Here is a 16,950-nt window from a genome sequence, read left to right as displayed (position 1 = left end):
AAAATATACTCAAGCCTCAGGCCATTTAAGATGTAGATGAGTTTGTTTCTTCATCAGAACAGATTTGGAGAAATTTAGCATTACTGCATCACTGTATCTTCTGGCCTGAATGGGTGCCGTCAGAATGAGAGTCTAAACAGCTGATTAAAACAGCACAATAATCCTAAAGTAATCCACATGACTGCAGCTAAAGGTCTATAATGCAATATATTGCTTCCTCTGGTGAAAAAGTCCATCCCCTATTGTTCTCTCAAATCAAAATCCACCAACATATCTCTTCAGGACTGTTTTTACTTTTAAACGGTGCTTGATTTGTGCATACTTATCCTTTATACCTTTTCACTGGAGAAATATTATGTATCCCTCATTTTATAATATTATGGGATAGAATACTTGTATTTAGCCAGAAGCAATGGTTTGAAGTTAAAAACATGTTAATGATATATTTGTTTATTATAAACACATGATTTTAACATTGCAAGATGGTAATTGATCGACTGGAGTGGTGTGGATTACTTGTGGGTTATTTTGATGTTTTTAACAACAGTTTGGACTCTCATTCTGACGGCACCCATTCAGGACCCACTGGTGAGCAAGTGATGTAAATTTCTCTAATTCTGTTCTGTTAAAGAAACGAACTCACCTACATCTTGGATAAACTGAGGGTAAGTATATTTTAAGTCAATTTTAATGTTTTAGGTGAAATATTTCTTTAACAGCTATTTTAAACACAGGGCAATATGCGACAATATGATTAGAAACACCCTTGCATTTGCGTTAACTAGTTTTTTTTTATATAATATGATAGATGATAGGTGATATAATACAAAGTACAGTGTTATAAATTTACATACATTAAAAAAATTCTAGATATAAAAAACTTTTGAGGATTTATGATGCTGATTACTAAGTGTCATCAGTCTTGTGAAAAGGGTCCATTGTGTATGTTGAATGTATGTATTATTGCTTAGTTATAAAAAAAAAATCTTTGTCCAAGTGTGTGACCTTGTTGCTTCTAAATGTTTTCCTCAGTTCTGGATGTCAGCTGTGGCCACAACAATGCCTGTGCCCTGCGGGGCCTTCATGCCGGTTTTCCTCATTGGTATGTGATTATAGTGTGTGCGTGTCATTTTTGAAAGTCAACACTGTGGGATATGCTTTTTTTTTTGGGTTTCCATTTCAATTCCCTATTCTATGAGCAAAGCAGTTTGACTTTATTTTACAGTACATATACTTACAGTACACTTAACTAAGAAATACTGGTAGTATACGGTAACTATAGAGTTTAAGGGTTAAGCTTAGGGGTAGGTTCAGGGTTAGTACCTAGTTATTACCTGGTTATAGTAATTACATTAATAACCACACAGTGTGTACATGAGGAACCGGACTGTGAAATAAAGTGACAATTTTGAACATTATTTTGCTCTTGTGTTCATACCAGCCATCGTACATTAGTTTGTTCTTAATGGTTGTTTTCCTTTTCCCGCAATCATGTTCTCCATTCCCATCCCTCATCACTGTCTGACTCACTAAAGCCTGTGTGTAAACACATCAAAATCACTGGAGTCAATGTTTGTGACCTCACGTAAGTATTCGTCAAGCACGTGTTGGTGTTTTTCCCTTCCCATAATTGGTGTTTTTGCCACCTCCAAAATGTAATTGAATCGACGTTGTGAATTCTGTGTGTCGTACAGGAGCAGCGTTCGGTCGACTGGTCGGCGAGAGCATGGCCGCCGTCTTCCCCGATGGGATACACATCGACAGCACTGTATATCCCATAGTTCCCGGCGGATACGCAGTTGTAGGTGAGAGGGGTGATTGTGCATGCCTTCTCGCGGATGTCCATTTGTTTTCTTTCAAAAGCCATCAGTTTGAGCCCTGTCGTAGCTATATCTTATTCACACAAGTAATTGAACCTGCAGGGTGTTGTATGCAAGAGTTATACATTTTTCATTAACCCACACAGACCAACAGCCAAATTAGATCTTGCCTGTGGAAATGGCTGCATTGTGCAGCGGAGCAGAAAGCTTGTCAGGAGCACAATAGGAAATCAGATGGCTTGCGGCGGGTGACTGCTACTGTAATTTGATGCGGGACGAAATGGTGATTCCCACAGGGGCGGCGGCTCTTTCTGGCGCAGTCACTCACACCGTGTCCACCGCCGTCATCGTGTTCGAGCTGACCGGTCAGATCTCGCACATCCTGCCCGTGATGATCGCTGTGATATTGGCCAATGCCGTGGCTCAGAGTCTGCAGCCTTCCCTCTATGATTCCATCATCCGGATCCAGAAACTTCCCTACCTGCCAGAGCTGGGCTGGGGACAGGAGTGAGGGCTGTTATGTAACTTCCCCAAATTATCACTCTCATATCATTGCCCTAGCTTTTTGAATGCTTACTTCCATCTCTCTCTCTCTCTTTTTTTTTTTTACATGTAGGAAATATAATATCCGTGTGGAAGACATAATGGTGAGAGACGTACGGTATATCACTCTCTCCTCCTCTTACCGGGATCTGCAGGAAGCTCTGATAACAGGCCAGCTTAAAACCCTGGCCTTGGTGGAGTCCAAAGGTGAGACATATGAACTATCTATTAAAAGGTATATTTTGCACACAAAAAATCAGTTGTTCTGCAATTATCTTTACCATTATGAATTTTAAGACCAATTTTAGACAGCCTTATTTCCTAAGTATCTTCTTTCCCCCATTTTGCTCAATATTGAAGTGTGATTTGGCTGAAATAACTCCTGCAATATCAGCTTTTGATAGCTGAACAATTTATGGCAAGAAATGAGCTGCACTCAAAATGAGTTTTCAGTGACTGATGCCAGTATCTAGAGAGCAAAGTAGTGCGCGTGCATGTGTACTTTATATAATGCATATATAAAATATGAGTTTTATAAATATCTAAAAAACTTGTTGACAAAAATTTACAACTTAATGTATATTTATTATATTATTATAATTATTAACATAATAGTTATTATTATACTTTCTAGAAAGGCTACATTAAACTGAGCAAATGTTACAGTAGTTGATAATGTTACAGAATATTTCTATAAATGTTGTTCTTTTGAACATCCTGAAAGAAAAAATACACAAAAAAATATTTAAAAAGCATCACTGTTTTGAACATTTACAGTGGGTAAAATAAGTATTGTAAATGGTAAATTTTCACCAGATGTCGGTATCAATCCAAGCAATCCATACATACAAAAAAAGAGCTAAACAAATAAGTTCAGAAATAAAGTTCTGTGTTATAAAGTAGGATGACACAGGGAAAAGAATTGAACACATGAAGGGAGGGAGGTGCAAAAAGGCATGGAAAGCTTAGACACCACCAGAAATCTCTCAGTAATGAGAAAGCAATCCTGCCCCTTGTCAGTGGAAAATAATATTAGTTGGTTCAGTCCCAAATGATGGCCTACAAAAAAGTGTCTCATGAACAACACGTCACACAAGAAACATTTAATGATGGGTAAACTAAAGAGCTTTCTCAAGACCTTTGCAACCTTATTGTTGCAAAACATACCAGTGGCATTGGTTACAGAAGGATTTCTATACTTCTGAATGTTCCACTGAGCACACATAATCCGGAAGTGGGAAGAACATAATTTCACCATAAACCGACCACAACCAGGTGCCCATCGCAAGATTTCTGAGAGAAGAGTGAAAGGAATAATCAGAAGAGCTATCCAAGAGCCAAGGATCACTTGTGGAGAGCTTCAGAAAGACCTGCATGTACAATTGTTTCAAAGAAAATAATAAGTACAACAAGTAATGCACTCCACCGCTGTGTCCTGTATGCATGCTTACCACGCAAGGCTCTACTGTTGAAGAAAAAGCATGTTAAAACTCATTTAAAGTTTGCAGCACAACATTTAGACAAGCCTGTGAAATACTAGAAGAATATAGTCTGGTCCGAGACCAAAATGAAACTCTTTGGATGCCATAATACACCCCATGTTTGGAGGTCAAATGACACTGCACATCACCCCAAATCATCATGTTGTAGCACTGGCAAAATTCATATAACTGGAGGAAGGATGAATGTGAAAATGTACCGAGATATTCTTGTTAAAAATCTGCTGCAATCTACAAGGACGATGAAGATACAACAAGGGTGGATATTCCAGCGAGACAATGATCCCAAACACACAGCCAAGGAAACTCTCAAATGGTTTCAGAGAAAGAAAGTAAAGCTATTAGAATGGCCCAGCCAGTCACCTGACTTGAACCCAACAGAAAATCTGTGGAAAAAAACTAAAAATCAGATTTCATAGAAAAAGCCCATGGATCCTTCAAGATTTGAAGACTGTGTGGAAGAATGGGACAAAATCACACCTGAGCAGTCTTGAGTACAAAGGCTTTTGTACGAAGCACTAAGTACATTTCAGTAAGCGTGTTCAATACTTTTTCCCTGGGACTTTCAATTTTATTACACCAAACTTAATTTCTGAATTTATTTGGATTGTTTTCTTATGTATGTAGGATTACTTGGGTTGTTACCAACATCAGGCGAAAATTTTATGTCAACAGCACCTCTAGAAATATATTTACTGAGAAAAATGGTGGTGTTCAATAATTATGTATAATTATACTAAATGTTTCTTGAGCACCAAATCTGTATATTGGACTGATTTCTGAATATGTGACTCTAAAGATGTTGAAATAATCCAAACTGAAGAACATCTGACCATATGTACAAAGATTCACATCATTGTAATTGTTTGATTAGTGTAGAATCTGAAACATTTTGTATATATTCTTTTAAGCTGTTACTTGTTTCAAGTTTTTTCAGAATCCTAGACATTTGTTTATTTCAAGGTTTATCTCTAGATTTTTTTTTAAAATGTGTAAAAATCTGCCTAATAACAATTTTGAGTTTAGTGTACAGTGTACAGATGAAGTGAATGAAGCTTCTGAATGTACTGTTTATTTGAAGTGTTTTTTGTGATGCTTTAAAATGGACAGTGTGCTAGAAAAGGAAAAATACAAATAAATAACTGTGTAATAACGAAGTTGTAAATATTTCCTGACGTTTTACTGATTTTAGTACAGTTTCTTTTCCAGACATTTTCTTGATGTTCCCAAATGAAAGCTCACAGTTGGAAATGTAATCCCACAATTCCACCTCATACCCTGTGACCGACACATTCTTTACCTTCTCCATCTCCTTTCCCACCCGCCCTCCCACCATTTCCCTTTACTATCCCCCATTCCTCCAGCTATCCCGCTGTGTCTCTCTCACTTCTGTCTTTCTCTCTCTTTCCCTCTCTTTCTGGTCTCTCTACTGTCTCCCTTGCCTGTGTCCCCACCTGGCTCCAGAGTCCATGATCCTGCTGGGCTCTATGGAGCGCTCCCAGCTGCAGACCCTGCTCTCGCAGCAGCTCAGCCGAGCTCGCAGGCTGGAGTACTTGAGGGAACGTGCTCAGGACAATGGCACCCATGTGCCCACCTTCCCCCAAGACTCTCCCCCCAGGACTGGTCGTGGCGTACGTTTCCTGGTATGAACTGGTATAATAGTAATAATAGCACATGTAAAATTGATATTTCTTTTAGATAATCGCTAAAGATTACACTAAACAATGTTATATAATTATTAGTGTTTTTAAAGGGGTCATGAACTGCCTTTGTTTTTTATTTTCTGCTGTTCTCTGAGGTCCACTTATGATGTTATCAAAATTTTTACATTAAAAAACATAATAATTTAGAAGAAATAGGCAATTTTCTGTCCTGTTTTTGACCTTCCTCATCATAACGCTGTGTTTGAATAGGCGTAGCAGATTGTAGACTTGGAAGTAAAAACCAATTGATATGATTGGCTTGTGTATGTTTGACAGTCTATTTCCTTCATAGATGGACATTGATGTGATTTAGGTTAAAAACTCATAAATACTTAGTACTGTATATATCAAACGATCTGTTAAACAGACAAAGCAATAGTGACCACATAATAAAAACAGTTCCTCACACTTGTGTGTTGTGACATGACTGTTGGATCCAATATAGTCAGCTCAGCGTTGTCTTTTAGTTTCAATCTTTTTTTTAAATCTCACTTTGTATTTGAGCCTTGTTTGTAAAGAAATCTGTGGCAAAATTTAGTGGACAAAAGATTTCTTACTGATGCAGTCTTAATTAAAAATATAGTTAATCCACTCTTTTCTATAATGTTGGGATCAGAAGGAATGTCATTTGGTTTCTGCGTAGACCTGCGCATTCAGCTCTCTCTCGTAAACACTTTGTGTGTGAATCGGTGGGCGGGGCTAAACAGACAGCGATCTCGATTTTCTTCTGTAGAGGTGGTGCTTATCCACACTATTATATCAAAGAGTATATTCCACAAACTGTTGTTTTGGCTGACTGCCTTCAGTATAAGATGTTTTTAGACTAATGAAGATGGTTGGTGTTGTGAAACTTGCAGGACACAAGATAAAGAACAAGATTTGAGAATTGCAGCGAAGAGGCACATTTTCCATAATTAAGGACCTAAATTTCAGTCTTTGTAGTATTGCTTCAGAGGTCTTGAAATATAGCAAATAAACAAATGGACTCTTTTTATGGTTCCCTTACAGTGTTTATTGGTCATTACGAGCTTTTGTAAAGATGAACAACATAAACATTTCTCCTTCCGTGTTTAGCTGAAAATGACATATGGGCTTGGAACAGCAGAGAGAAAGTAATAAATAATTTTCAATTTTGGGTGAAGTGTTTCTTTAATTATGTTAAATGTTAGTCTGACATTATTTTTGGAGTCTGTGTTTTCCAGTTGTCTGTTTATTCCTCAAGAAGAATAAATTCAGATGTTTTCTGTTTCATCCCAAAGAATTCCTTCCCGGCAGGCTGTCATCTCTGAGTTCAGTAAAACAACTGAGAGTATGTGAAGCCTGTGTTAGTAATCAAACTTACTTATAAGTGGATCTAAGAGACTGTTTTTCTCCAGATCTCCACTGAAGAGTCCTCCTACAGCCCCACACTGACTAACTCCCAGATCCCCCTCAAGTCTGCTCTGAAGACGGTGTCTGCAATCAGCAACACAGAGTCACTGAACAGTGTGTATATAACACTTACTCACACATTTCAACTCCTACTCATGTATGTCTTGTTGCGAACTGTCTGCGACCCCCTGGTACGCACCCATCTTGTGCTAATCTAATCACTCCTCTTCTGCAGGCTCTCCAAACCTCTCCTCTGGGGAACCTGTGAAGGAGCTAGTAGAGGTACAATGGATCTCTAGGGATTGTGGGTGATACGTGGCACTTATGTAGCTGTAGATTTTACAGGTGCCCAGAGACTGAATATGGAACAAGAGTCTCAGGAAGGACCATCTGCTAAACCAGCCTTACAATTAGACTAAACATCTTGTTTGTTTCTTTTTTAAATGTTTTAGTGCTTGTTGTCTTAGGCTTTGTTCAGAGTCATGCCTATCTTTTGCCGTATTTGACTTCCTTCTGTTTCATTATATCCTATTTTAAAGGTCCCGTTATTCACACTTTTTTGAAGCTTTGATTGTGTTTACAGTGTACAATATAACATGTGTTCATGTTTCGCGTGTAAAAAAACACAGTATTTTTCACACAATTCACCAATCTTTATACCTCTGTTTTCACTGTCATAAAAACAGGCTGATGACTTCCTTGTTCTATAAAGTCCCTCCTTCAGAAATACGTAACGAGTTCTGATTGGGCCAGCGATTCCTGTGTTGTGATTCGACAGCAGCTTAGAGCACGCGGCCCTCGTGCTAATGTGATTGGACTAGAAAACACGTGCTGGAGATGTACTTATAATCACAGGAGCGTTTTTACTGACGAGATGCACATGAAAATCACATGCGTTTTTTTGCACAGCCCTAACATCTAGTTAACAAAACTAAACAGCGTTGCCCTTTGTGTAATAAGTTACAGAAACTGTTAAACGCACCAACTTAAATAATAAAATACACTTAACGGTTGTGGTCCATAAACAACTCCTTTTCCAGACAAAGAGGGAACTGCTCTATCTTTCAGGAATAATCTTTCCCGCGAATCCGGCATTAAACTGATTGAGATTGAGGAAGTTGTCCTCAGCAAGCTGTCCTAAGCAAAATGTGCTTCACATAGTTTTACATGTGGATTGTAATTTTCGGGAACCTAGTTAAACATAAATTGTAACCATTAATCTCCAAGTACAGCGTCCCTGGGAAGATGATTTGACTCCAAGATGAAAATAACAGCGTTTCAATGACATGGCAAACAAAAACGCAGCTCTTCCTTCTTCTCTGTCGGAGCGCAACAAGGCCACGCCCCCCTTTTTGTGAATTCATGTGGGCGGAGGTTAGTCAAAACACTGTTTTAGTGACGTCATTACTGCAGGAACTAGAGGGATGTAGTCCAAATGGGTCGTTTGTTGTAGGCGAATTCTGTTAAATAAAATATCTCGCTTGTCATTGAACTTTGAGCTTTAGCATTTTACAGATATTATTTATACTCTAACAAGAACATTACACACTAACTAAAGTTTAAAACATGGGATCACGAAGAAGGGGACCTTTAAACATTTATGACAAAATATGATTCAACGCACATAAATATGATTCAAGTTTAATTAAATTTCATGGATTTTTATTCAACATTTATACTGCAGAATTATCAAATTCACTCTTTACATGCGCATGTGGCATTTATTATTGAATGCTGAGAAGATCGGAATCTTTGAATTTGACTTAAATACAGATCAGGAGTCTGATTCTCAAAAATCTTTTTAAGAAAGAAGTTAAGAAATGTCCTAAAATAAATTTGTCAGAATATTCCTAAATCCATTTTTTTTTATTCTAAAGTAGTTCTCAAATATCTTAAGAACGTTTTTTTTTTTTTTTCGTAAAAATTAAATGACTAGCTTTTTTGCTAAATGATTGAATAATGATTCTTGCCAAAGACTTAAAAAAAAAAATAATGAAACATGTAAAGTTCAATGCAAATGGCGATATCTTCTTTTAAAATTCTGGCAGTTTAATGCCTTTAAAAACGGCACATTGGGACTCCAACATACTTCCCAGGGTTCATGACAACAAACCCAGATAAACCCCTCCCCCGGAAAAATGTAGCAAAGTGGGCGAGGCCATGCTGCACTGCTTTAAAGATGAGGAAGAGAAAACTGGAGCTGCACATAAAAATCTATTCATATCTAATAATTCTAATGAATTCACAAGTTTCAAAATTAGTGTTCTAAAGCAGCGTTTTTTTTAATACTGTTCTTCACATCCCCCTGCTCTGCATCTCTCTCTTGCTCTCTCTCATTCAGCTCAGCTCCAACAATGAACTGTTACAATTATACACTTATTTTCACATAGCTATGAAATGCATTAAACATAGACGCACACATGCAGTTGCCGTACTGTATTAAAGCTTTAATCAGGATAAAACCATATTTAAAACATAAAACAAAGGCCTACCATTTAAAAGCTGTGCTTGCAAAGGTTCTGCGCGATCCTCTTCAATAATGTCCTCTGCTTCTCAATCGCACTCAAACTGACAAGCAATAATACAACTGGAGCACATGCCACTGAGGTTATGGGCGGGACGTTTAGACGCCTACTAGAGGTGGTTTAGCCAATCACAACACACTAGGCTAGCTAACTAATCAGAGCCCATAGCCAATTCCAAGGGAGGGGCTTCATAAAAGCAGGAAATGATTAGCAGGTTTCTCAGAGAAGGGACAGTGCCGTGTGGAATAAAGGTAAATAGTTTTTTTTTCTTAAACGAAGCATTAACACCTTTTAGACTACAGCCCAAAAACACAATCAAGCCTAGAATTAAACAGTGAACCAATTTTTCTTTACATTTATCTAAGACAGATAATAACATTCTTATGAATTTTTTTGAATCCAGCCCAGATGAAAAAAATAAAAAATACAAAATTATGATTAGAATTTAAGTGCAGTGTGAACAAAGCCTTAGTCTGTGTTTCTTTCACCTCATGTTTCAGTGGACTCCCACAGGACTTTTCTTATCAATCGACATGTTGACCAGCACACAAGTGAGCGTTTTGTCAGCCTGGCATTAACATGGGATTTCAGCTGCTGTATTTATTTATTACACACCCCTTTCTGCCTTTCTCTTTGGAGGATCGACAGCTCTATGTCCCTTGATAATAGTCAATGTTGAAGGTGCAGCTGTTAAGAGAGCGTTGCGTTAGCGTAACATTAACGCTTTATGCTCCTCCCTTTTCTATCTGTTTTGTCTGGAAGAGCAATGCTGGCCCCATGGCTCCTAAGAGGAGCAGGAGGCCCAATCATGTGAAGATACCCATGGCGGTAAGAACGCAGCCGCAGGGACTCGTTCCGCTCGCCCACAAACACACACCATCGGGTTGGCAGTGGCACAGCCAATAGGGCCTTTACTCAGAGGCCTTATTGCGGTCTGCCGTTGTGCTGTATTGATACTCTCCTCCAGCTTAGTACTTCCCCTCTAGGGAACAGGGAACAAAGCTGACTCATGAGATGATTCATGCCATGCTATGAAGTGTATATTCATCTCTCATGGGGTTGAGCGAGTTAGTGTGACACAAGGCTTGGTTTTGCGGTAGTCAAGATCCAGAGCAGGCCCCAAATGTTTGTAAACCTACAGGCGGACGTCAGGGGATGCTGCAGTTGGACCAATTTATTTTGAACAAAAGTTGGTTCAAGTCCAATTTTGAACTGGAGCCTTAAACTCTCCAATAAAATTAAAAACCTTTCGAAAAGCTATTCCCTGTCTTAGTTCTTTATTGCCTTCGTAATGGCATCCAATCTACCTCACCCTCCCCTGAGCTGGGTTTCAGTGTATTGCTTAAGCTTGCTAATGTTTAGTAAAGCTTGAGCCGCTTCGGTAGATGACATTAGTATGTGTAGCTTGTCTTGTGAACTGAGTGAATTGCATGACTGTTTGTGAGGACAATAATGTATGAAACAAACATTTGTGCATTTCTAATTAATAATTAATAAACTTGTTTCAGGATGCACCTGATGTTGAAGATGACATGTCAACAGCAGAGGTATATCAATTTAAGACTAACCCCTTAATTATTTTGTAACTGTATCATGATTCTTGTAGTGAGTCACATATGCTGAGGTCATTTCTATTTCATTGTAACTATTCTAGAATAAACAGAGGGGTTTGAAAGTTTGATTCGGGGAATTCGGGATTCTATTAAAACTCAAATGATGACTTTGCATTTTTGCTTGAATTAATATAATTGCACCTATCAGTTTACATATATATATATATTTTTAAATCTTTAATAGTTTTAACTTTTTTCTAAATGTTATTTTTCAGATAGCAGAGTGGGAGGAGCAACAGCTGGAGGAGGCTGTTAATTTCAATAACTGTAAAATAGACCCCGCCCCCTTTCAGCTGGTAGAACGGACATCTTTGCATAAGGTAAAAGATCTGCTGTATCTGCCAAGCATAGTGCACTGCAGTGTATTTTTGTAGGCCGACATTTTTTGTTTACATCACCCTACTTCCCTTGACAAAAACCCAGTAGGATTTTTACATTGGCTTTGGGTTATTACATAAAAGCCCTGCAACCAAGTTAAACTTCACAAATTAACACATTTTTTTATGAATTTTGAAGCCTAAATACAGTCCCCAGAAGTGGAAAGCTGAATGTATTGTATGCACACAAATTACAGAGAAGTACAACAGTTACCATATGGTGTTCGGCGTTGGTCAAAAAGGATTTAAAAACTGAATTTTGAATCCATTTTTTTCTAAAAACTCAGAAATGTGGATCCGGACAACACAACCTTGGTGTTTGTCAAAAAACCAGTAGGTAATTCAGCCTGGGATTTTTATGCAGGTGTTGAGAGAAAAACACTGACATTCTGTATTTGGATGGCAATAAAATCACCAGCTACCCCCTTTAAATTGTGAACATAACTTGCATCCCCTTGAGAAAGAATTACCGTCCGAATATGGCAAGAGCCCAGTTCTTTAACACAATGTGGCTGTGAAAAAAGACTAGTGAGCAGATGACTTTACCTGTTCAGCGTGATGACTTTTAATGTATCTGAACATCTCTGTAGTTCCAGTAGGCCATGTGTTATCAACCACCATTTTCAAGAAAAGTAAAAGCTTAAAAAAAAAAAAAAAAAAAAAAACACAAACATGATGTATGATGTATTTTATTTCATAGAATAAAACATGAAAATGTTTTTAACGTGTGAACCACAGATCTTTTTTCGGTCATTTAAGAAAAAACCCATTAAAAAAAATTAAAAAAAACATTGTCTTGTGGAAGATGAAGTGAAGGAAACTAAAAATGCATTTATCTGGGTTTAGGTCTAAAAAACAATGTCATCCCTACAGCACTCTTTTGTTCAGCCATATAAAATGACAAAAAATATCATAAGTATTGTGGATCATTTGTATGATATGTTCTGAAGCCACATGACAGGTTTTTGTTAGCAATAGATTTTACTGTAAGCCATATAATGTCATGGAAAAACAAAGATAACACTTCAGTTTAGGGAACATTTCTTACTATTAACTAGTTGCTTAGCATTCTTGTTGTTACTTAACTAGCTGTTATGTTGACTTGCAAAGCACATAATAATGCCTTAATCTGCACGACCATTCTGGATCCCATAACCCTTCCTAACACTTACAGTGCATGCAAAGTTATTCTTATTATCATTATTATTAAGTTGATATTCTTTGGATCATTGACTTTCATTAAGTTAAATCTCTTTATTTGCTCATTTTATCTGTAAAAGAAGACCTGCCTAATAATTCTTCACACCTGAATTTAAGTTTTTCACTTCCAGCCTTCATGGACAATTATAGCCTATATCACTTCTAAACGAATAAATACAAAATAGTTATTACAGTTGATGTGGTTTGGAATTGGTCAAATGAGCTTTGGAAAAAAATATGATCAGAATATCAACTTGCCTAATAATTATGCACACACTTTAAACTTAACAAGTACCTTACTATTAATAAGAAGCAAATTAGGAGTCTATTGTGGCAAAAGTCATAATTAATAGTTAGATAATAATGAGAATTGGTCCCCAATCTATAGACTCATTTCACATTTATTTATCCATATGTCAGACTTTATCTTTTTCCCTTTTGTTCAGACACACACCATCTTCTCACTACTTGGCCTGGATCATGCCTATGTCACCAGCACCGGACGTCTGGTAGGAGTGGTCTCTCTAAAAGAGGTGAGTGAAGGCGTGAAGGTGCTTTTACTAGCTCTTCTTTATAGTAGAAAAACACATTTAAAAAAATGTCTGTTTATAGCTGCGTAAGGCCATCGAGGGCTCTGTAACTGTGACTGGTGTGAAAGTCCGTCCCCCGCTGGCCAGCTTCCGCGACAGCGGCAACAGCAACAGCGTCTCAGAGGTCACTGAGCTTCACAAGCTCTGGAGCCGTCACAGGAGCCTGGCGCTGCCACGGGAACCTAAGCTCCCCGACCTGGATGACCAAACAGAGCAGCCGTCCGAGGGAAGCCTGGTGAATGAGACTGAGTGCACAGAGCTGTCCAGTCAGAACAGCCCATTACACACAGACGACCAATCAGAGCTGCCCTATTCCGACGCCACACCCCAAGAGGAGCACCTCGCGCAGCTCCCCTGTGACTGTACCCACCCTCTGGAGGATGGAGGCTCGGAGGTCGTTGGCGAGCAAAGCCCAGCTCCGATGGAGGAAGTGGTGAGCAAGGGAAGCCCCTTGCCCTCAAAGGGTCAGCCGGAATGACAGCTGCTTGCGGTCGGTAACACACACTCCATTTACACCATAAACGGGATTGTAAAGTCAGGTTAAGGAAAACCTGGAGGAAGTATTTTAGCAGTGAAGCACACTCTCTGCTCCGTACTAATCAAATCAACCCTAATCTCTGGTCCTGCCTTCACACGAAACACGGCGTGTGTGTTTGTATGTGTGGGATGTCATAGATAGCGCTGCAGTGTGAGTGCTGTGTGGCATCGGATGGGCTTGTAAGCAACTGTCTGTGTATTCCTCATCAATTTAGGTGTCTGTTGATTTGTGGCTTCATAGAGCATTTCGGTGTTGATTTATGTTGATGAGATTCATTTAAAGACGTTTATGTTCAATGATGTCATAAGTGTGTTTGTTGATTTGTTGCACGCTTGTGTGTGTGCTTCTTCGTCTTTGCGCAAGCGACAGAGTGTACGTAAGAAAAGTCGAGTGTGTGTGCGAGAGTGACTCAGCTGCACCTAGCCAACGCACCCATCTGGTGCAGACACTTTAAATCCAAATAAAATTGTCTCTGAGAGCCAAACTACAATTTTGCTCTAAATATAGCCCTTAATAACCCACACTGCAAGGAGAGAGAGAGCGGGGGAAAGAAAGGGAATGGGTGGGCAAAAGAGGACACAGAAGACATGGAGAGAGAACAAGAACATGATGCAAAATGAGCGAAAGGCAGGAAGGACACAGGAACCGGTGTCGTGGAAAGGCAGGAGAATAAATGGGAGAGTGGGGTAAACTGTGCTACTTTTTATTTAGATCAGGGGTAGGCAATGTTGGTGCTGGAGTGCCGATGTCCTGCAGATTTTGGCTCCAACCCTGAAAAAAACCCTCACATATCTGTAGCCTTAGTAATCTTAAAGACCTTGATTAGCTTGTTCAGGTGGGTTTGGTAAGGGTTAGAGCTAAACTCAGGACTAACGTTGCTGACCCCTGATTTAAACCAGGCAAGAAGAAATAAGTCATCAGGGAAATTAATATGCCTGATTATATTTCAGAACAGATAAAGGTACAAATATATTACTTTTTAGGGGGAAAAAAATGGCTGAGTGACACAACTTACCCCACATTAGGGGTAAGATGTGCCATGGATGTTGAGTCATTGTGGAATATTTGAACTATTTCAGGTAAAATATGAATAACTGATGAACATTAATCTTATATTTTTATTCTCAATATTCACCAACCAGAAAAATGTGTTTTTGCATATACTGTAGCAAGCATACTGTTTAACAGTTAATAGCCTCTTTTGTTTTCTACACTGGCAATTCACCAAAATGTATGATAAATATTTTTAGACATGGTTAAATTTGTTTTGACATCAAACTCATTTTACCTGCCATGCAGAAAATTTCCTTTGACATGCATTTTTTTCACACACACAAAAAAAATTGACAATTGTGAATCACAGGCAGCTGAATACCACAGACCTTTTTAAAAACGTGGTCATTTGACAAAAACCTTCCAGTTTACTCGATTACAGGGATGGCATATCTTATCCCACTCTCCCCTACAAAACCATAAGCGACTCATGCTGAGGAGTTTCCAACCAGAGTAGTTTTGAAGCACATTGTAATTACCATTCAAACAAAACACAGCAATACACAGGCGTTTTCCATACTGACAGCATCAGAAAAAAACTCCTTTAACAAAGCATCATTGAGCATACGGTTGGATGGAGTTGCCTGTAATTACGAGTAATGATATCCCACAATATGTAGGCATGTTAAGCATGCGCCGATCTGTATCAGGACCAGTTTGTAGCATAGCTGCCTGGTCATTTAAAATGTATTAAAGCATCTCCCCTTAAAGCTTGAAATACTCAAGAGAGACTCCAAGTGGAGAAACGGAGCCTCTTAAATTCTTAATTATATGCATGAAACCCAATGCAATCATTTGCATGCTCACACACGCGCATAAACAATACGAATCATTGCTTTCCAGCAAGCTTAAATAGCCTGCATAGGCCTGTTTCATGTTACTTCATCAGGTTAATTTACATGGCCTTTTGTTTTTTTCTTCAAGGACAGATTTGTTCAGAAATCTAGAGCTCAATACTCTTCGCAGATTCTCACGGTTTGTCACAGATTTAGACGGCAGTGTAGATTGAGGGAAGCTTTCGATTGTGTTAGTACCAGCTTTTGTATAAATACTATTGCAGGGAGTTTGTGGTCAATGTCATCCAGCAATCATCAAAGTATTAACGATGGATATTCTGTGTACCTGCGATCGCGTCTTATTCGAAATTGTTTTGCAAATGCGCGAAGCTTTTTCATTTGATTTTTAGCTGCCAACTGTGCAATAATGTCTTATTAAAATGACTGCTTGCCAAATAGGGTTATTTTACTGAACTCTACTTCTACAGTGCATATTATTTTGAAACTATTTGCAATCATGCACATCATGAATGGGACATGTATTGAAACAAGGCCTTCAGAATTTGTTTTCACAACTTGCAAAGGGTTTACTGGACCTCGACGGTGGAGTTTTCACTAGTATCAGCCTGGGAATGATGTATAATGTTCTGTTTGCATCAAAACTGTGGCTGAACGACGCGATGCAGTATGGTCAAGAACAGCACAACTACCCCAGACACAGCCTAAGCAGAGCTAAATGGAGAATGAGTTACGTTTCTTTTTTCTTGTTCACTGAAGAAATGGGAGGCCACGGGTTTGATTTAAACGGATCAAGGCAAGTGGACCAAAACCATAACTATGACACTGACTTTCTGACACAGCCTTTTCTCATTCTCTCAGAAACGCCTGCGAGGGGTTCTGTGAGCCACACGAGCGAAATGTTTCCTCGCCATTCATCCGGCTGCACTAATCAGCTGTTTTATTAACGTTTGTTATGAAACCGAATCCTGAAGTGGGACGGGATAACTTAAACTAATAATGATCTTTAGATATGTTGTGTCATGTTTTGTCTCTGTTTGCCGCTTGTGCAGTTTAAGTCAAGCCCACGATGTGTAAAGTGTCTGCTAATAGCCGCACATTCAGTGTAGAGTTAAGCAATAAGTCTGCTCCCATATAAACGTAAATGGTTTTTAACAAATCATTTGCTTGTACAGAACACAGGTAAAGCGGTATGTATATGAACTCTACTCACATACCCCTGTACATATAGAGATGAGCATATTGAATCAGCCGTTACCATTATTTTTCAGAAAACATGGAATTGTTTTGTACATCAGTAAATATTAAATTTCAACTTTAAAGC

At 38.6% G+C, this 16,950-nt stretch overlaps 1 protein-coding gene across 4 annotated transcripts in view; it reads left to right on the top strand.

The window, feature by feature from the left end:
* The window catches only part of LOC113045601 (chloride channel protein 2-like), a 72,349-nt gene extending 55,399 nt beyond the window's left edge, over positions 1 to 16,950 (top strand). For 3 of the 4 annotated variants that reach the window (XM_026206067.1, XM_026206066.1, XM_026206065.1), the window contains 12 exons: positions 1,033 to 1,102; positions 1,695 to 1,805; positions 2,117 to 2,327; positions 2,437 to 2,570; positions 5,327 to 5,505; positions 6,942 to 7,050; positions 7,172 to 7,218; positions 10,224 to 10,289; positions 10,970 to 11,008; positions 11,290 to 11,394; positions 13,098 to 13,184; positions 13,264 to 16,950. In XM_026206067.1, coding sequence (XP_026061852.1) covers positions 1,033 to 1,102; positions 1,695 to 1,805; positions 2,117 to 2,327; positions 2,437 to 2,570; positions 5,327 to 5,505; positions 6,942 to 7,050; positions 7,172 to 7,218; positions 10,224 to 10,289; positions 10,970 to 11,008; positions 11,290 to 11,394; positions 13,098 to 13,184; positions 13,264 to 13,719 — 1,614 coding nt within the window. In that variant the 3' untranslated portion in view covers positions 13,720 to 16,950. The remainder of the gene's footprint in view (positions 1 to 1,032; positions 1,103 to 1,694; positions 1,806 to 2,116; positions 2,328 to 2,436; positions 2,571 to 5,326; positions 5,506 to 6,941; positions 7,051 to 7,171; positions 7,219 to 10,223; positions 10,290 to 10,969; positions 11,009 to 11,289; positions 11,395 to 13,097; positions 13,185 to 13,263) is intronic. The other variant, XM_026206069.1, reaches the window with a different exon arrangement.

This window comes from Carassius auratus, chromosome 27 (genome assembly GCF_003368295.1).
Source record: "Carassius auratus strain Wakin chromosome 27, ASM336829v1, whole genome shotgun sequence".
NCBI lineage: Eukaryota > Metazoa > Chordata > Actinopteri > Cypriniformes > Cyprinidae > Carassius > Carassius auratus.
The sequence above is the reverse complement of the archived record's forward strand: the minus strand, read 5'-3'. Positions and strand labels throughout refer to the sequence as shown.